The sequence below is a fragment of the Anas platyrhynchos genome, chromosome 4, assembly GCF_047663525.1.
Source record: "Anas platyrhynchos isolate ZD024472 breed Pekin duck chromosome 4, IASCAAS_PekinDuck_T2T, whole genome shotgun sequence".
NCBI lineage: Eukaryota > Metazoa > Chordata > Aves > Anseriformes > Anatidae > Anas > Anas platyrhynchos.
In genome coordinates this window covers 68,524,995-68,544,210 of record NC_092590.1, presented here as the reverse complement: position 1 = coordinate 68,544,210, position 19,216 = coordinate 68,524,995, and the positions used below count along the sequence as shown (strand labels likewise).

General features: G+C 36.2%; 1 protein-coding gene across 14 annotated transcripts in view; it reads right to left on the bottom strand.

Moving 5' to 3' along the window:
- SORCS2 (sortilin related VPS10 domain containing receptor 2) overlaps window positions 1-19,216 on the bottom strand; it is a 594,922-nt gene that overhangs the window by 28,001 nt on the left and 547,705 nt on the right. For all 14 annotated transcript variants that reach the window (XM_072037800.1, XM_027457435.3, XM_027457437.3 and 11 more), the window contains exons 15-23: window positions 18,794-18,914; window positions 17,174-17,307; window positions 16,451-16,579; window positions 14,192-14,363; window positions 10,491-10,677; window positions 5,457-5,590; window positions 3,961-4,084; window positions 1,835-1,947; window positions 94-219 (exon numbers count right to left, since the gene is read on the bottom strand). In XM_072037800.1, the coding sequence (XP_071893901.1) occupies window positions 94-219; window positions 1,835-1,947; window positions 3,961-4,084; window positions 5,457-5,590; window positions 10,491-10,677; window positions 14,192-14,363; window positions 16,451-16,579; window positions 17,174-17,307; window positions 18,794-18,914 (1,240 nt within the window). The remainder of the gene's footprint in view (window positions 1-93; window positions 220-1,834; window positions 1,948-3,960; window positions 4,085-5,456; window positions 5,591-10,490; window positions 10,678-14,191; window positions 14,364-16,450; window positions 16,580-17,173; window positions 17,308-18,793; window positions 18,915-19,216) is intronic.

Here is a 19,216-nt window from a genome sequence, read left to right as displayed (position 1 = left end):
CTTTTAATTCCACATAAAGACAATGAAAGTACAGCCAGTAATTTAAAAATACGATAAAAATTAGCTTAACCAGACATACATTGCTCTGGTTACCTTATCACTAGTTACACTTCGCTTCCTTTTAGGCTGGTTTGCTGGTAGCAGCACATGCAAGTCAGCAGTTGTAGGCAGACCAGGTTTCACTACTGTCATAAGGGTTTCTTCAGGTATATTGGTTTCCTGTGAAGACAAAGGTATATGGCAAATTATAGAACAGGGTGCTTTGTATTTTATATAAAATACACAAGCAATTCCTCATGGGTCTTTCATTCTTTAGTCTTCAGATCCCTAGCATTTAGAGTGGATTCCACCAGCAGCTAAAACATGAACAAAGCCAAACATTAATTAACTGAAATGTGAGCTGCTCTTTGAAGATTAGAAGAACTACGCATTGTTATCATATTGAAAAAGATTTAGTGGCATCATGGAAAGAAGCAAAATGAAGTGGTATGCAGTTTTAGCAAAACTCTGCAATGGATTTGAATTTTTAGGGTAACTTTAAAAATAATTCCTAAGCGATCTAGGATCTTTTGTCAGCTGTTCAGACACCTAGCAGACTTAGAATAGACATTACAGCCAACGTCAGCTTAAGGAGGCTACTTTTCCTTCTGCGTTTAAGGGACAGAGAACAATCTCTCAGGTTGAGATTAAAAGCACCTAGGCTCAGTTCCTGAGATTGGTATGAATATGTGCACCCCACACTGAAAGTCAAATCCATCCCTTATTAAAGTAGTTTGTGAAAATTTTGTTTTCTGACCCAAATTCCTCCATGTGTTATGTAACAGTCACAAAATCTGAAATGACAACATTCAGGGCATTTCCCATTGCCTTTCTTGGAACAGATACTGAAATTGCATTAAATGGTCCATATTCTTTTGCAAATGATTTACTAACTAAAACGCAAGGGCAATTTTATAAGGTGGTAAAATATTTGTTAGACTGAAACTGGTTTTTGGAAGTTTGTAAATGGGAATTTAATTTGACATTTGATGTGAAGCTTAAAAAAAAAAAGCAGGAAATTGTATAAAGTCAAAATTCGAAAATTTTGATGTGCACTACTGCAAATCAAGGAAAAGTCCAGCAATTTCAAACACAACTACTTTAAAAAAAATCATAAACCTGCAACTCAGTGATATTGTTCTCACAAAAAGTCTGTATGTGCATGCTCTGCTTTGGCAGCGTGTGTATCTGAAGAGTATAGCTCTAAACCTCACAGATTTTATGTGGTCATCTTCGTTTATCACACAGAACTGTTGCACGGCTTTGTACTTGATTTAATCTACAGGATTCAACTGCTCCCAGTCCACATTTCTTTTGCAAATATGATCAAAAAACCCACAGCTGTAACAACTGTTTGCCTGTTCATTCTACCTAATTTTTGACTATACAACTGACACTGTGAAGTCTCTCTGCTTTTTTTTCTACACAAAGACTATGTCTTTAAATTACACAGTACCCTTTGCTTTATGCTACATATATCACATTTAAACTATACTTGCTGTTTTGGAGTCAGCAGTATTTGCCATGATGTCTACTCCTAATCCCATAGAGCAATATTTAGCATTAATTGCCAATTAGGCTGTGTTAGACCTAAACTTTTGTATGTTACAATATCACTATCCACAGCTTGCCCATAGAAGTGACATTAGGCTCAAACTTGTTTGAAATGTGGCTCATGAGGTTCATTTTATTATTTTGCTCTGTGTCCTTTTTTTTTCTAAATGAGAAGGCATTAACTTAACCTTCAAGGTTTACGACTGGAGAGGGAACATTTACGAGCAATCTGAAAGAGCACCTTTGCAAGAAGTCGTGTTACTACCCGCCCTATGTCTTCCCTCCACTCTGGTATGTCGGGGTTGTACATGTCCAAGTGCTTAGTAAACTTCAGAGGAAGAACATGGAAATGATCTAGAAAGACAAAAAGGAATGTTTTCAAACCATTAAAAATAGATTTCAAAAAGCATTTTGTATATATTTTTATATTTATGTATTCATATATATACATATTTATACATCTATATGTATATATCTATATATATTTGTGTGTGTGTATATATATACAGACACATAGAAAATAGACATTCTTTTTCATATATATATATGTGTGTGTATACACACACACACACACATATATATATATATGAAAAAGAACGTCTATTTTCTATGCAGTGCTGCAGTATGCAACAAACCCTTCCCCAAGGAGCCTACAGTCTACAACAGCATGGAGCAAAAGTACACTCCTGTCAAGCACTCAATTTCTTTCTGTATTTTCATCAACATCATCAAATTTGTGCCTAAAGATTAAAAAAAAAAAAAAAAAAAAAAAGGCAGTAAGAAAAAAAAATAAACCAAGCAGATTTACATTCATTTTCTGGGGTCATAACATTCCCAATAAATTTTTTAAAAGACAATACACCACACAAACATGGTTGGTTTCTTTTATTTTTAATGGGAATTTGCCAATGGATTCTATTGTCACTGAATCATAAACATATGTTTTTTGCCTATTACATGTTCCTGTTTGTCATGCAAAATGGATACCTTGCATATTCCATAAAATAGCTACAAAAATAACTACAAAAATGATATGCCAAATGCTAATTACTGTCCTCTATGAAAAAAAATAAAAATAAAATACTCCAACAACATTTATCTGGATACTGTCCAAAATATCTGAAATACTAGAAATGGGCTATTTCTCAGTAAGGAGTCTCTAAAATCTACTCTTTCTCCTTACAGGCTCCTTGGAAGAACACCTTTTTTAATGCAAAGCAGAGAAAGAGATCATTTTGAATGCAGGCATGACTCAAACGTGCCCTCTCAAACAGTTTGGACAGAGTTGTATTGTGTTTTATTATGATTGTGTTTTTCTTTTCCAAGGCTTTCTTTATTTCCATCATGTACTTTCCATCAGTACTTTCTTGCTCTTTGGATCAGAATTTGCCAACGTGAACAGCAGAAGCAATGTTAGAAAGCCAGAGACATTGATTTCGTCTCACTAAGAGGGCATATACTTTCTAAAAAAAGTGGATGCACTTTTAATTGATAGCATAAATATTAAATCAATTTATCTCAAGAAAGGAGAAGGTTTATAAAAGCTCTGTTTAGCATGAGTGTGGTTTTCATCTTTACTTAAAAAAGTATACTAAAAGCAAAACAACCTTCTTTCACTGTTCAGATAAGAGATATGTCTCATTTTGTGTATTTCATGATATCTGAAAGCTTTTAGTTCTGTATTAAAGAGATTTTTTTTTTTTTTTGCATATCACAATTCTCACATGTGACAGCACAAATTCAAATGTAAATAATTTGTCAGCACTACATTTTTCACAGTACATTATGCCTTGTCACCATATTATACAATGCAGAAATCACACCGGGCCACAACGTGAAACATGAGCTGAAGTTCAGCTTCTTATATTGAAGAGTTCAATATTTACAACAAAACAACACTTGATTAAATAGCAACACTTGATTAAATATTTCAGATAAACATCAAAGGAATGGTGGTATATTGTCATAGAAATCAAATATTTCATATTGTTACTAATACTGAGAGCTTTTTTTTTTTTTTCCAGAGATATATAAACTGTTGCATTTAGAAATTCTAACTAACTCTTTAGTCACAGGCCAAAATACTATTTGAATGTTATTGCCACATATAGCATTTGGAAAGCACAGCATCTTTTACAATACGCAAAGGAAAGACAAGGTTTCAAATGAAACCCTTCCATACAATCACACTACTCAACTTCATGAAGTTACCAAGTGACACTTTAACCCTCTAACTTTAGGAATTAAATGTGGCATTACATATAATTGTTCAACAGGTTCAGTTCTGCCAGGACTGGTTTAAAAGTTATATAAAAACATGTACATGTGAAAATAAATAAATAAATAAATAAATGAGTAAAGTCTTACCAAAAACATGGACAACTTTTGAATCCTGAAGCATGGAGTTCCCGCAGGAAGCTTGCACTGTCACTCTGACATCACCTGTCACAGCAAACTTCGTTACCAGAAAATTGTCCAATGTAAGAAGTGGCTTTAAAAACAAAGAAAAGTTGAAAATAGAATTTCAACAACCATAATAGCATCTGATCAGAGAGCCACTAAAAATATCAGCAGAGAAGGTTTCAGACCAATTACTTCTTAGACTGATGATCAACATTTTATCAAATTACTTGATTATAATTTTCTAAGACTGTTTCTTTCCCCATATGGATCTTTTATAAGCTGAAAACTGGCAGACTGGGCAAATATTTCTGTTAGAATAATTGGTAGAGTATTAGGTTTTCATACAGATCCCACTGAAACAAATAGATTTTGAGTCAGGCTCACAGATCTTTATAAGATCACATGCAGCAAGTCATTTGCCTCAAAAAACATGGGGTATAGCCAAGGTCAAATGGATTACTTCGGTCAGATGAGAGCACAACCCATGGAAGTGCACCAGTCTATTGTAACTTCCAAGGTGGATCTGAGTTAATCTGCTCCCTGACCACATCTGTATGAATTACAAAACCCTCCACAAGACTAAATCAATCTGCAGTGCCTATTCTGGCAATGGTAAACTCAGTTACAATGAACAGATACAGACAAGGATTATGTTAGACCACACATATGCAAGACAAAAGTTCACTTCACTGATCTGAAATCATTCCTGTGTCATACTTTGTCTCCCTCATAAAGAAAATATTTTATGTATCTGTTATTGAAAGAACTGCCTTAAAAAAATTAACCCAACTAGACAAGTATTCCCAATGGCAATACTTGGTTATTTATTGCTCTAGGCTATGTGTATCTAGACTTTGTACTCCCAAATAAATACCAGTATATTGTTTAAGTGCTCTGACTGTTTTGATACCCTTTTTTTTTGATATCCTCACCATTTTTGATATCACTGTTTAGTTTAGACTCCCTGTTTTAGGCTCCCAGAAAGTACTTAGGTATAAAATGAATATATGTATATATATATTTCTGTGCAGTATTTAGATTTTCAGAACTTCACACAATCAACATGGAAGTGCATAAATCCAAGTTTTATCATTCACCAGTGCCGTGATCACAAATGCACCTTTCCACAAGTTGTTGTTGTTTTCCCCTGCCCCCCATTAAGTAATTAAACACAATTGTTTTTCCTTCAAAATGAATATGGTTTGGAAATTTAAACAAGTTTTAGAAGAGAAATTTCCATTTCCACATAAATAGGAATAAATGGAAATGAACACCTTAAAAGTATGTGATAAAGCAAGGGATGTTAGATACTCCTTGCACAGGATATAGGTGTCTATTTGGAATGAAAGATGGTCTAAAAGAAGTCATGTAACGTGGTAGTATTTCCATTAAAATAAAGTGTCACTCAATCTTTACTGGAAAGAGATTGAAAATAATCTCAGCCAAAACAATTCATGTACCTGAAGATTGTTTCCTATCCACCAGTAGAAGACTGTCAAATTAGGATTCTTGGGCAATATGATGGCTGTCAGATTCACCTCCTGGTTTCTGCCAATGACTGGAACCACTTCTAAATTTAAAGCCTGCAGTGGAGCTGAACAAAGTTCCCAAAACATCATTGAACCATCATTAAAATACAATTGAATCCATCAATTTATTAATGCCTTTTCTTTTTTTTTTTTTTTTTTCCCCAAAGGCTTATTACCTGTACAACACAAGGTCCTGAAATTATTTTTCTCTCTCTCTCCTGCCTGTGTTGAAAGCTATGGGCAAAATTGGATGATTTCAACCAAAAATAAAATAATTAAAAAAAAATAAAGAGAGAAAAACAAAATTGTTGAGCAATGTGATGGGTCGTAAAGATGCACCTCTATGTTGTACTTTTTTTGGTGTACTTTTTGTTGTACTTTTTTTGGTGCCCGTTCAATTTTAGAGACCATATGCATACATTCCAGATAAAAAATAAAAAAGGCAATCTCAGCTTTATTTTAAGTAATAAAGGATCAAATGAATAGAAATCTAACAAATCTTTCAAACTGCAAAGTGAAAAGCAGAAAACTGAATAAAAATGTTGCTGAGTATTCATTTGCATTATAAAATATCAGCTGTTAGGCTCACCACACATAAGCTCTCATTAATGCCTGCTTTAAAATAAATGGGGACACCAGGGGAGCATTTATTTGCAAATCAAGACAGATAACCTCTGTGCACTAAGCGTGCTTTTTGAATGTTTGTCCCTTTCGGATTATTTTTTTCTATAAATTCTGTATGAATTATTATTTATATAAAAGGTATATAAAGAGAGATGGAACACCTCTCCTATGAAGAAAGGTTGAGAGATCTGGGGATGTTCAGCCTGAAGGAGAGAATGTTCCAGGGAGACCTTACTGCAGCTTTTCAATACTTAAAGGGGGCTTATAAAAAAGATGGAGAACAACTTTTTGCTCAGGCAGATAATGACAGGACAAGGGGAACCATTTCAAACTAAAAGAGGGGAGGTTTGGTTTAGATGTTAGGAGGAAATTCTTCACTCAGAGGGTTGTGAGGCACTGGAACAGGTTGCCCAGAGAAGCTGTGGATGCCCCCATCCCTGGAGGTGTTCAAAGCTGGATGGGGCTTTGGGCAGTCTGGTCTGGTGGAAGGTGTCCCTGCCCATGGCAGTGTGGTTGGAACTGAGTGATCTTTAAGGTCCCTTCCAAGCCAAACCATTCTGTGTTTCTATATAAGAAACACATCATTAAGATAAAATCAGATAAATTCATCTTAATAGCATATTTTCCTTTGAAGCACAATTGAAATTTTGAAATTATATCTTTGTCTCTGAGTGTATATTTTTCAGAATATCTGGTGATAATTTCTATATATATATATTATAATGTTACAACTAGATTTTCTTAACTTAAGAAATGCTTGTTGAGGGATTTTTGAAACAGCAAGGAGGCTATGACTTGCTGCAGCTGAGCAAACCAAGCTACCAGGATGACTATGAGAAGTTCCCATGACAGTGTTCCCACATTGCCCAATTGAGGAATTTAGAAAAATATTGTTGCCAGCAGCTGGCTTCAAGAACGGGATCTACGGGACTGCTAATCACAAGGGGGTTGTTTTCTTGCAGTTGTTTGTCCGAGTGCTTTTGACCAATAATCTTGTGTGAGACACTATCCGCCCCTGTTAAGTTTGCTATAAAAGTCAGGCTATTCGGGTAATAAAGGAGAGCATGATCTGACCATACTAGTGTCTGTCCTGTTTTCAGCCGTTCTTCCTGCAACAAATGCTTAAGCTACCTTAAGCTGCACGATCTGTTCAGGATACAAAAATGCTGTGTAGTAAAAAATGCATTAATTACCCAAAGTGAGTACTAATACATCCATTTTTGTTCTACTTTAAGTATCTTTTCATTCACACAAGGTCTTTCATCTCATCATTTCAAACTTAAAGATAATTAACATTAGTTTAAGGCCTTTCTCCTACTCTCTTTCATTAACTGAAGTCACTTCCCATTCACTTTCAATCAATTCAGTCAGTGCATTGAATTTCTCTGAGAGAGCAAGTTGTTTAGACTGTGCACATTCTCCTTTTCCACCTCACTTCAACCTGAGTTTGCGCTGCTTCATCCAAACATAAGGCTCTACTTTCATTCTGCATTTTCACTGAGGACTCTTTAACTATCTACATGAATTCAAGTTCAACTCATTCTGGATGTTTAAACAAAAGGTTTCTTCAGTAGCTTCTTTACCAAAGCTGAATTAAGATGCTCATTCTGTTGCTGGTGTCTTGAGGAAAATTCAGAAACTGTAGGAATTCCATTAAATCTTCTCCTCCTAGAAAACAGGTTTTCTTTCTGATGATGCAAAATACATTCTGGAAAGAATCTGCATCACTGTTTGATTTTGCCATATATTTCCGTTCTTACAGAGGAAGCTGATCATTTTGAGATATGGCTTTGGTCCTGAAGAAGATTACTGTTTTTCAAAATTTTGTTTATAGGGGAAGTTGTTTGGCACTTGAATCATGAGTTTGCCATTTCTATACAGGAAAGAGCTAATAATTACTGCAAGTCCTGTTCTTCTCAGTCATATCATGCATTTGAACAAGCTTCATAGCACTTTCTAATGTTCATAATTAGGAATGAAGTTGACTTATATTATTTCTGTTTAACCATTTAACCAAACTATAATTTCAGTGCATTTTTCCAGGCTTTCTGTCATATCATTTCCATATCATTTTCTACCACTACCACTCCCACCCACCCCCTCCCCCGCAAAATATATATGTCACCAAGCTTTCATAATCACACACTATAGTGACTGGTTTCATGTCATGAAGAAGAAAATGTATGTCTACTTCCTCCTGAGTTCTTTTTATTCTGCGTTATCTATTGACATGTATAACATCAGACTTGTTCTAATTTATCTTACAATTTATTAACAAGTTGTAGATTTTGTCATCAGGATCAGAAAACACAAATCACAAGCCAAATTTTATATATTTACCCTATATTATTATGCCCCATGGCATTTCATACCAACAGAACTTCATGGGATTTAAAAATATTTCATTTGCCCCTCATAAAATTTCTCTGTGAATACATCAGACGGAAATAGAGTGAAAGAAGGACTCTGGACATTTCTGCTTTCTTGACATTCCACAACAAAAACTGGCCCTGAGCAGCTGTTATTGTTTCTCTAAAATTTAGAAATATCATATTATTTTTTTCCAACTAGTTTCCTCAAATCTCATAATTTACTTTAAAAAATAAACACTGTAAATCCCATGTGAAGTGTTTACTCAAGCATGCTGGGTAACATGCGTCCATGTATCTTCTGGATCATTTGCAACATCCACAGAGAAGCTCAAGATGAGTTCAGAAATAACCAAGTCTGCTTTTAGTACTCCACTGACTCTGTACTTCAGTACCAAATTCTTCTTAAAGACCCTGCCATTTTATTCTTGAGAAAATACCTCAGGCTACTGCAATTTGTAAAACCACTGCATAAAACACAATTGACATCTTTTATTTTTACTGTTTATCCAGATGTAGGTCAAATCAAAACCACATTTTGAGAAAGCAATTGTTCAGCTTTCCATCAGGGCTTGTTACCATTTGTCATCTTCTGAACAATTAGAAGATATTCTCCAGGGAGAGAAGATGTTACACATAGTTTTTGGTGTTCATTGCTTTTAAAGATCTACCAACTGTGCTTCTAGTTACAGACTTCTGTATTTAATCTACTTCTCAACATGCATAAACTCCTAAAAAATAAAGGTAAAACTAAGAAATTTATCTGAGCTCTCTGGAGTTGTCAAATGTTTAAAAAACAAAACAAAACAAAACAAAACAATGAATAAACAGATAATGAAACAGAGATGGAGAATTAGATTTTGACCATTTCCATTTGATCTTAATAGGAGATTCGACATTAGCATTAATGGATTGGGCTCCATCTGTTAATCAAAGCACAACTGGAAATGCTGGACTCAGATTCTGAAGAGCAAAATGCAGATATAGCAGCATCCCACCAGAAAGACTGACATAAAACACAAGGATTTGTGCACAGCCTTGTATATGGTTCCATTGCTTTCTGTTGCTTTGGGATTAGGATGGAAGACACTGTTCCCAGCAGTGGAAACAGACACCTGGAGAATACAAAATGAATATATCCTTTCCTTTGATGTTACTTGTTTCTGAAGTTTTGACACATCTGAAAACAGACAAAGCAATGGCTTTCTTGAATCTTGAAGTAAGAGGAAAATTCAGTTCCAGTTATGAGTTTTCTTCTTCATTTCAATTATGAGGTGACTGAGGTACATTAAGCCTGTGCTGGTGCATGATACTCCCTGTGCCATGCTAGTCTTTTCTTCTGAATCTATTAAATGCTTTTTTTTAGATCTTAATTAAGAAGAGAGGGAGACAGATTTAAGTCAAGTAATACTGCCTGCCAATATGAAATTAAATTCAAGTAACACTTTAAAACTTTGTGAAAATTAATGATCTAAAACTAGATTCAAGGACTTTAATAAGCAACCTGACTTTTAGAAATGTTAAGATTTTGATCCTTCCATCAACTTGTACTTTGTTAAAATTGTACAAGAGATCATACTTTTCTCAATATGTCTGTTCACTTGATTCATACAGCACCTAAAATCTCCTAAAAAGACATAGCTTGAAGTGCTAAATTTTAGCTGCTAAGACTGACAATAGGGTCTTGAGTTAGGAAGAGGGTTCAAACCTGAGATTTGAACTGAGGAATGCTCGCTATTTAAAATATTAATACATCATCCTTCTTCTAAATCTAAATAAAACTAACTCTGACCTTGTTATACATTATGTTTACAAGCCTCTACAGTAATAACATACAGCAATGGAAGATTGCATGAGGTTATTGAAAAATATGTATTTTTTCCTAATTATGACTAGTAATTCTTAACTACTTCATAGTTGTCACAAGGTTTGTATGCAGAAGAGTAAAAATAAAAATAAAAATGTAACTTACGGTTCACTTGGATGAACACCACAGCCTCATCGTGCCCAGCAACATTTTCAGCCTTCACCAAGACACGATAAATCCCAGGATTCTCGTAGCGGTGACGAATGGGTTCTCCGGTCATTGTAAGGTTCACATATATTGCCTTAAAGCCATCACCAAGATCTACCTGGTACTTGGTATTCAATATGTCACCCTAAAAGGAGAATATATAAAAATATTTAAAATGGTCAGAACCTAAATAGACAAGATGCGTTATTTTAACCATTTCCTGAATCACAGTATTTCTAGCCTCAGCCAGATGTTTTGACTCAATTGCAGCAGCTACAGTAAAACCACTGAACTCATTGCAAATATTTTAGGAGCAATAAATGCTGTATGCTAACTTTCTGCAGTAAGGCACTACCTTAAAACAAAACACTCTAGACCACTCAGCCCAGTTGTATGACACAGAAACCATCAATCCTATCTTAGTGTATCTGGACATTAATTAATATAATGGTGCAAGACAACCCTAAATTCTTGTGTTATGCTCTTCTTGTTTGCAAATTACAGCTTATCCAGTGGCTCATAGTAACTGATTGACCGTGAACTTCTAGCATATGCAGTTATAAAGCAAAATTAAGTGGGCTAGACCATCTTCACAGCACCTTCTAACCATACTCTCCAAGTGTCAACTTTATGGCCTCCAGAATTCAAGCTGATACCTTCTTCAGAGTTGTACTGCATTACACAGAGCTCCCGGCTTGTCTAGAACTAGCATGCTCTACTGAAAAATTAGATGCATGTTTAATGAAGCAGAGCATTGAGCTGAGTTTGGTAAAGACTTTAAAAGACCAGCCAAATACTTCTGTCATGTTAAGCATCTCACATAATTTACAATTCATTGCACTTCCGTTAAGTGTTCCTTTAAATGACACTGTCTTCCAAAACTTAGGCCTAAAATACTGCAATGACTGATACTGTTGTCAAAGGACAAATATATGCCCATCACTCATGTTGTCATGGTGTGGCTGCTCATGATAGAAGTCAGGCCTGTGCTACGTGGACTGACCATATGGATGGAATCAAAGGAAAATTCATGTTAGCTGTGAGCAGCAACACTGTCTTAATGAGTTGCCTTTTCTCCTCTATCTTCAGCAACATGCTCCTTCCTGCACACAGCACACTGCCATCACAGTCATGCAGTTAAAACAGGTTGTGGGACCAGGCTTCATAGAAAATCCTTCATATTGTAAAAACACAGTGTTGGTTTAAAAATCATCAATGCCTCCAGGAAAGGAATACATACACTAGTAATGTGACCTGAACGGCAATTAGACCAGAGAAGGATCAACATCTTCTGAAGTATTCAAAAAACACTTCACTTCCCCATAAGCCATTTTCTGAAACAGTTTTACATCAAAATCTAATACCAAATAGCAACAGTAATGCAAAATCAAAGGAGGCAACAAAGTCTAAAACTTTCAAATGCTTGCATTACAAAGGGAAGGAAATCAGACTATTCTTTCTCCTTTTATTATTTTGCAGTTTGGTTCTTCCATGTTTTATCAGATGAAAGAGCATTGCTTATCATGTAAAAGAACACTCATAATAAGGAACCTGTAGGGTTATCAAACACCTAACACCATATTTCAACACATACAAAGGACCTTGAAAGCTTCTTCACTGTGAATTATTTTTTTTTTCCGAATAGCATCTTTATTTTGACAACAGATGGGTAGAATTTAGCAGAGGAGATAATGTATTATTAAAGTTTAAAGCAAGAAGAGATGTCTTCTTGCCAGCAATGTGCCAGTAAGTGGAATCCATTTAGATGACATTAATTTGCAGAGTTCTTGTTAGCTCTTTCTTATGCTAACAAGTATACATGCATATTTTCTCCAGGTGAAACAGAAACCAATGTTAAAAGCCAGTGGATATAAGTGTTTCTCGATATGTTATTCTAATATCTTCCCTAGTATAAAGGTGGGAGTGCTGTCTCCAAAATACCAGGACATTTCTGCTTCCCTGACCAGGAAAGACAGAGCAGTGGACAGGCAAAAAAATATAATCACATAGAGAAAATTCAGCCTAGTTCCCCTAATACCAGAATTAGGAATTTCATTTCCACACAAAATTGATGGGTTTTGATTGATGCATTAATTATTCATACAAATAGCCAACAGAATTTGGAAGAAATAATTGATAATATAAAAATTTTATATATAATATAATATAAAATAAAATGTAATATAAAAGTAAATTATTATTTCTAAGGTCACTTGCAAACTGCCCAAACATACATGTCCTGCTTTCTTTACTCCCTGGTGCCTGGCATTCCCACATCTAGTAGCATGCCTTCACATAAAACAGCAAATTAATGTTGTTCAGCAGGGCAAGAAAGCGGTATGTTTTGGTTTATCTTACTGTAGTTTCTTTTTAAACTCACTAATTGTTAAGAATTCTCATTAGACTTTATTGTACGTATTAAATCCTAAGCAATGCTCAGGACTTTTGAGTATAAATATTGTTAACCATAGGGGGCAGCAAACCGTTACATTTCTTCTAAATCTCCATTCCAGTTCTGTGTACTGAGCAAAGGCTTGAGGAGACACAGCACGGGATTCCCTTCAAGATCTCTTACTTTGGAAGACTTTTGAACAGTTGTGTTAAGTTTTACCTATTGCCAGCAGAGATTCATGACAGCTTCAGAACGTTTCATTAGGAAAAAAAAAAAAAAAAAAAAAAAAAGGTGAAATTGTCAATCAAAATCATTAGATTCCAAATTACAACCAAATGCTTTAGTCTTCCAGTAAACACTTCAAAGCAAACTAGAGAAAAGAGAAGGAAGCACAACTTGCCATGCAACTGTTACTGCTCTGCAAGCTTTTGGAACCACAACCTGTGATGGGTTAGGCAGCACTGTATCCTGCACATAACTCTCCTGATTCTCTCAGAGAAAAAAATCAAAAGTGCTTGACTTATATCACAAAGATTTGCCAAAATATGTGAAATTTTCCAAATAGTTGGGGTTAGGCAGGAAATACTCCTGTAACCTGAGCATAACAGTTAGAATCTAATACCAAAAAAAAACAAAAACAAAAACAAAACCCACAAGTATTAAAAAACATACCCAGGGCAAACACCACATCTGAAAGTTACTCCTTGCCTTTAGTCAGGGCCTCAGGGCATTTTCTCCGTTAATAAAAAGAAAAAAAAAGCGGGGGGGGGGGGGGGGGGGCGGGGGGGAGGGAGGGAGGGGTCAACATAACTAATACATAATAAATATATTTATGTTGTGCTATTTGCTGATTTCTGTACAGCTTTGCCTGATTCCTTACTGAAAGGCAGATTCTCAAAATCACTTAAGCCAAAATATTACAGGTTCTCTGCATTTCTGTTCTTCTCTGATATAGCAGATGAAATTTTCAGTTCAAGAAGATTTTGGTAATTTAGTTCCTTTGATTTTCCAAGAAGCTGATGCCTTTAAGGAATAATGTCTGAACATGCTGCTGAGGAGACAAATCCCCTTCTCTGGGCAAAACTTTGTGGTTCACTGAGTTTACAGGATTGCCTGATTCACTTGGAAACAGAAGTTTCAATATTTAGAAAGTCATTCATCTTTGTCTCAAGCACAAATTAATCTCATTCAGCAGTAAAGCAGGTAGGAGAGAAATAAACCCTAAAAATAGCAAGGAAACTTTCATAAAGCCAATGTTCATTACTACCTGCTCTTGTCTGACAATGAAGGTGATGTCTTCCCCAGGCTTAACAGCCAGGCTTTCTCCTCTGATGCTGATCTGAAGTCCCTTGGGAGCAATCAGTGGACACATATGCTGTGCTAAGTTCTGCTGTAGGTCTATGCCACCTTCACACACATTAGAAACAACTTTCCTGTACCTGCAAAAACAGTAAGCAGCGAGCACAGTGAATTGGAGGTGAGCAGAACACCATCAGAAGCACCAAATGTGGCAGTAGCTAATGAATATTGCTTGGGTTCATAAACAGACAAGATTGCAGATGATAAAAAAACTTGTGATGCAAAAAAAATTCTCGGGGACATGGCTCTACTGAGTGAAAGCTGTTGAAAAAACAGAGTGAAGCATGATCAAGATTTAATTTGTATGCAATGGAAGAGTCTATCCTTTCAGATTTAGAAACATACGTGATCAGCCCTCCAAGATCATAGAATCACAGAATGGCTCAGATTGGAAGGGACCTTAAAGACCATCTAGTTCTAAGCCCCTGCCATGGGCAGGGATGCCACCCACTAGATGAGGTTGCCCAGGGACCCACCCATCCAGCCTGGCCTTGAACACCTCCAGGGATGTGGCATCCACAGCTTCTCTGAAGCAACAGGGCAACCTGTTCCAGTGCCTCACCACCTTCTGAGTGAAGAATTTCCTCCTAATCTATAATCTAAATCTCCCCTCTTTTAGTTTAAAATCTTTCCCCTTTATCCTATCACTATGTATCCATGTAAAAAGTTGTTCTCCATCTCTCCTATAAACCTCCTTTAAATACTAAAAGGGTGCAATGAGGTCTCCCTGAAGCCTTCTTTTCTCCAGGCTGAACATCCCCAGATCTCTCAGCCTTTCTTCATAGGCGAGGCACTTCAGCTTCAGGGCCCTTCTCTGGACCTACTCTATGCTTTAACAGGTCCACACCTTTTCGTGTGCTGGGGGCCCCATATCTGGATGCAGCACTCCAAGTGGGACCTCACAAGGGCACAGTAGAAGGGGACAATTCTCTCCCTCGATCTATTGGCCATGCCTCTGTTGATTTGCTGTCAACAGAGTATTCTCCTGTCCTCTCTGCCATGCCCCTTCCTAGCTCTCATCAGTCTTCAGTGCTCAAGAGATCTTGGCTCCAGTGTTTTTCTGTTCAAATTTATTGTCAGACTCAGGCCTCTATCCTATCCCTAACTTGTGCATTACATGTGGTTGGTTAAAATCCCAAAGATCGGGAAGAAATTAAACCAAGAAACATGTCAAAGTAGTTTCTTATCTATGCTTATCTACTCCTCTCAAATCTACGCATTTCTTTGAACACTTGCAGCATTTATTTCACAAAACAATATAAAAGGGTAAAAAGCTAATGCCTTTTAGGAGTTAATAAAGAAAAACTTGGAAGTGTACAGTAAGTATTTACAGATCAGTTTCACTCAGGTACCTTATTTTTTAAACATCCTTTAAAACTGGAGTCAGATTTCACTCTTCTGAATTCAAACTCTGCATATCGCAGCTGTCAGCCACAACCCAAAAGGCATCATTTTCCTCAGTAAGGCAAATATACACAGAGACCATGATTCTATTGCCAGATTTGACATTTCATCATTTGGTTCTCATCTCCACAACCGACAGAGATGATGTTATGATAAGCCAGAATAGATGCCAGCTGCAAGTTATTCTCAGCACAGACGTCAGAATACATTGTAGTGTACATTCTGTGTGATATTGTTTACAGTTACTAAAGCTTTTCTTTGATTCTGAGTGTCCCATATGGTCATGAAAATAATCCGTTCTCTGTAGAGCTCCTTATCCCTATGGACGTGAGAGACAGTGGAAAGTTCTGTGAGATGTTACTTATTCCTTGGAGTAAATTAATTGGATTCAGCCTGAAAATTGGTCTGGGGGCTAAAAGAAAAAGGTTTAAATGGGCATTTGTATCAGAAGTATAGCAATGCTTATTAGCTGTCCCTGCAGTTACTAGGAAAAAAAAAAAGAAAAGGAACAAGAAAGCTCCCCCTCTTCTCAAATTAGTTTTTGAGCTGCTGCGAATGTATAAAGTAACATTTATCTTTCATTAGTCTGTAGGAAGCTTCTGCACAAGCTATAAGTCAGCCAGTGCAGTTTACCACTTGCATTTATTTATTTTATTTTATTTTATTTTATTTTCAGTTTGTGCTATTTACTTTTCCATAACACCACTCCTCCACTGTGGAAGCCTGCACTCTTGCAAGCCAGTCAAATACAAAATCAACTTACCCAGTGCTGCTGGTGTATGCCTGCCCCAGCACACAGTCTTCGGGAGGTGCTTCTGGGTTAAACCAAAAGTCAGCAAAACACTTGCTAGACTGTGACTTTAGAGGTGCAGAGCGCTCAAATCCATAATCACTGAAAAACATCAACACCAAACACATTACTATTCCCACTTTATTCACTAATCTAATTTGAGATAGATGAGATTACTTTCACAGCAAGGGAGATTTGTTTAATATTATCTCCTGATAGTTGGACACATAACTTTATGAAGGTAGTTCTGTTTTAATTGTAGTTGTATAACAGGAGTTGTGTACCCATGGGGGCAAAACTGGTTGCAATTACTTTGTCAGTTCTGAAAAATTAACTCTCTTGGTAGCTTAGATTTTTAAAAGGTATTCCTTGCCACGCGGACCAACACATTTCTTCTGTTGTTTGCTTAATTTGCAAGTGGAACAGGTTTGCTTGCCCTACAAATCAATCCAATCGTCATTTTGAAGTCTTGATCAACAGACAGAAACATCAGGATTCATGAGACAAATACTTAAAGCATGGCAACGTTTTTAAACAAAAGCAGATGCAAAAGCACCCTGTTATTCTATGTTTTGCATTGTTTCTTGGTTGTTTTCACACAGCTATGCAGGGGGAGGTGCAAAAGGAGGAAAATAAACCCCTCAAACTCTATGTATTTCTCTAGTGGTAAATCTGAAGGTCCACAGGCAGACTCACCATAAGAAATCAGAGCTCGTGCATTCACAGACTTTGGATGTGAGAGCTGACGTGAAACTTCTCCCTTTAATGCACCATGATGAAATTTTCCTCTTCCGAAAGCTCCTCTGCTGACCCATGATGCATCGATCGCCCTGGACATCAAAGCACCAGACTTACTGCACAGAATAACCTACACCATGCAGGTGTGATCTTAAGTTGTCATGAGAAAGGCTGGTCTTATTGCCAAGACTGGACACTGGTATCAAGTCATCAATTTCTAGAGCAATCTACAGCAAACTATCTATGAGGAGACTATAAAAATGTGATCAATGTATTTGGAACTTGAGACTGTAGGATAACAGACTCTAAGAAGTAAAAAACAAAAACAAAACAAAACAAAAAAAACCAACAACACAATTCAATTCAATTCAAATGTGTAAGTATACAAAGCTTTCACATCCATTACTGGGACATTACAGGGTTGTAACATACACCATATTTCCGGGCACAAATCCAAAGATATGCATGAAAATTCAAGTGCAGTTTAACCCATGTTTCATGTGTGCATAATCCAGGCACAAGCATATAAAAGTGCATTTAAAAAAATCAGTCTTGATTCGGATGGCTGAAGTTTTATCTAAATGACCATATCTTGTGTAGGCAGTCAACAGGAAGCACCAGGCACATGTTCACAGGTAGAATTAAGACCATCTAAATCTAACACTCTACTTGTAATAGGGCTGCTGTAAGTGCTCTATCAGAGTCATTTTAGTAGCTTTTATTTTCTGAAAGACATTTAAATGTCAATATCCCAAGAAAATGTTATTGTTTAGGCTCAGTCGTGTATTACATCTTTTCAAAATACACAGCATTTTCAAAGAAGAACAATAAAAATATGCATGAGAAACAAGTGAAAGTTGGAGAACTGTACTAACACAAAGCAGTATACAAAAAAGAAACAAGAAAAAAGAAAAAGAAACATGCAGAGAGCAAGAGAACAAATATTTAGGAAGAAACAAACACAATAATTAGAATGAGTAGGAATAAATATAACTAATTCCTATTTAATACAAAACTCCTCACATTAGTCTGTTTAATCAATACATTACATAGAGAATGTAGCTTCCCCAAAATGGAATTGGCCAGAGCACCAGGATAAGCACAAACTTAATGCATTTCTGCAGAAATGGTATTGCCCCAAATAACTGGACTCTATTACAGGATCAGTCTACTGAGATCCTAAATTATGTCTGGAATGGACTTTACATGTGGCAATTTATATATGAATACAGCATGTGGTCAAGAAGTTGGCAGAACATATGACTACATGTTGAAATTGCTTCAATCAATAATACAGATTTTAGTTTATGGTAATGGTTTGTAATCCATTAGGACCACCTATTATTATGGCAGACCACCACATATATTTCCACTTTTCCCAGAATACAGTTCACACAACTAAGGGGAACACAAAATCCTCCCCCTTTTTAAACAATTTTAACATCAACAAAATACCAGCCTAAGGAGATTAAAGCTTGTGAAGTGTCATCCAAATTCTATTAGAAAATATTTTCCTAGCACACAGCCGTACATGAATCTTTCAGATACATAAAAGTTATGGCATTTAACAGTGCATACCTGTAGATTTGTGAGATCCCAGGATTCATAGTCATCATCAGTACACTCCCTGGGGAAGGATGGCCTGAAGTCCACCTTCACAAGTTCCCAATCTGAACGGTAACTAATGTGTCCAAAGACTCTGAACAAAAAGATCAAACGTAAAATCTTGAAGTTAAGAAAAACCTTGCATCTGAGGTTCCAGTTTTATCTTTTGCTTTCCATGGTCATGGTTCCCTACTAAAAACTCCCTTATGTTTTTTCTTCTACTTTTACTCATCTTCACATACAATATGCCTAGTTAGAAAATACTAGTCAATTGTATATGGAAGTCTACTAAGAAAAAATATAGCTCCTGGATCAGAGAACTGTCCAGGAGTTTAAATGGAAATACACCACCTTTTCTAATTCGGAACCCAATATTTTTGTCTATTATCTCGTTAC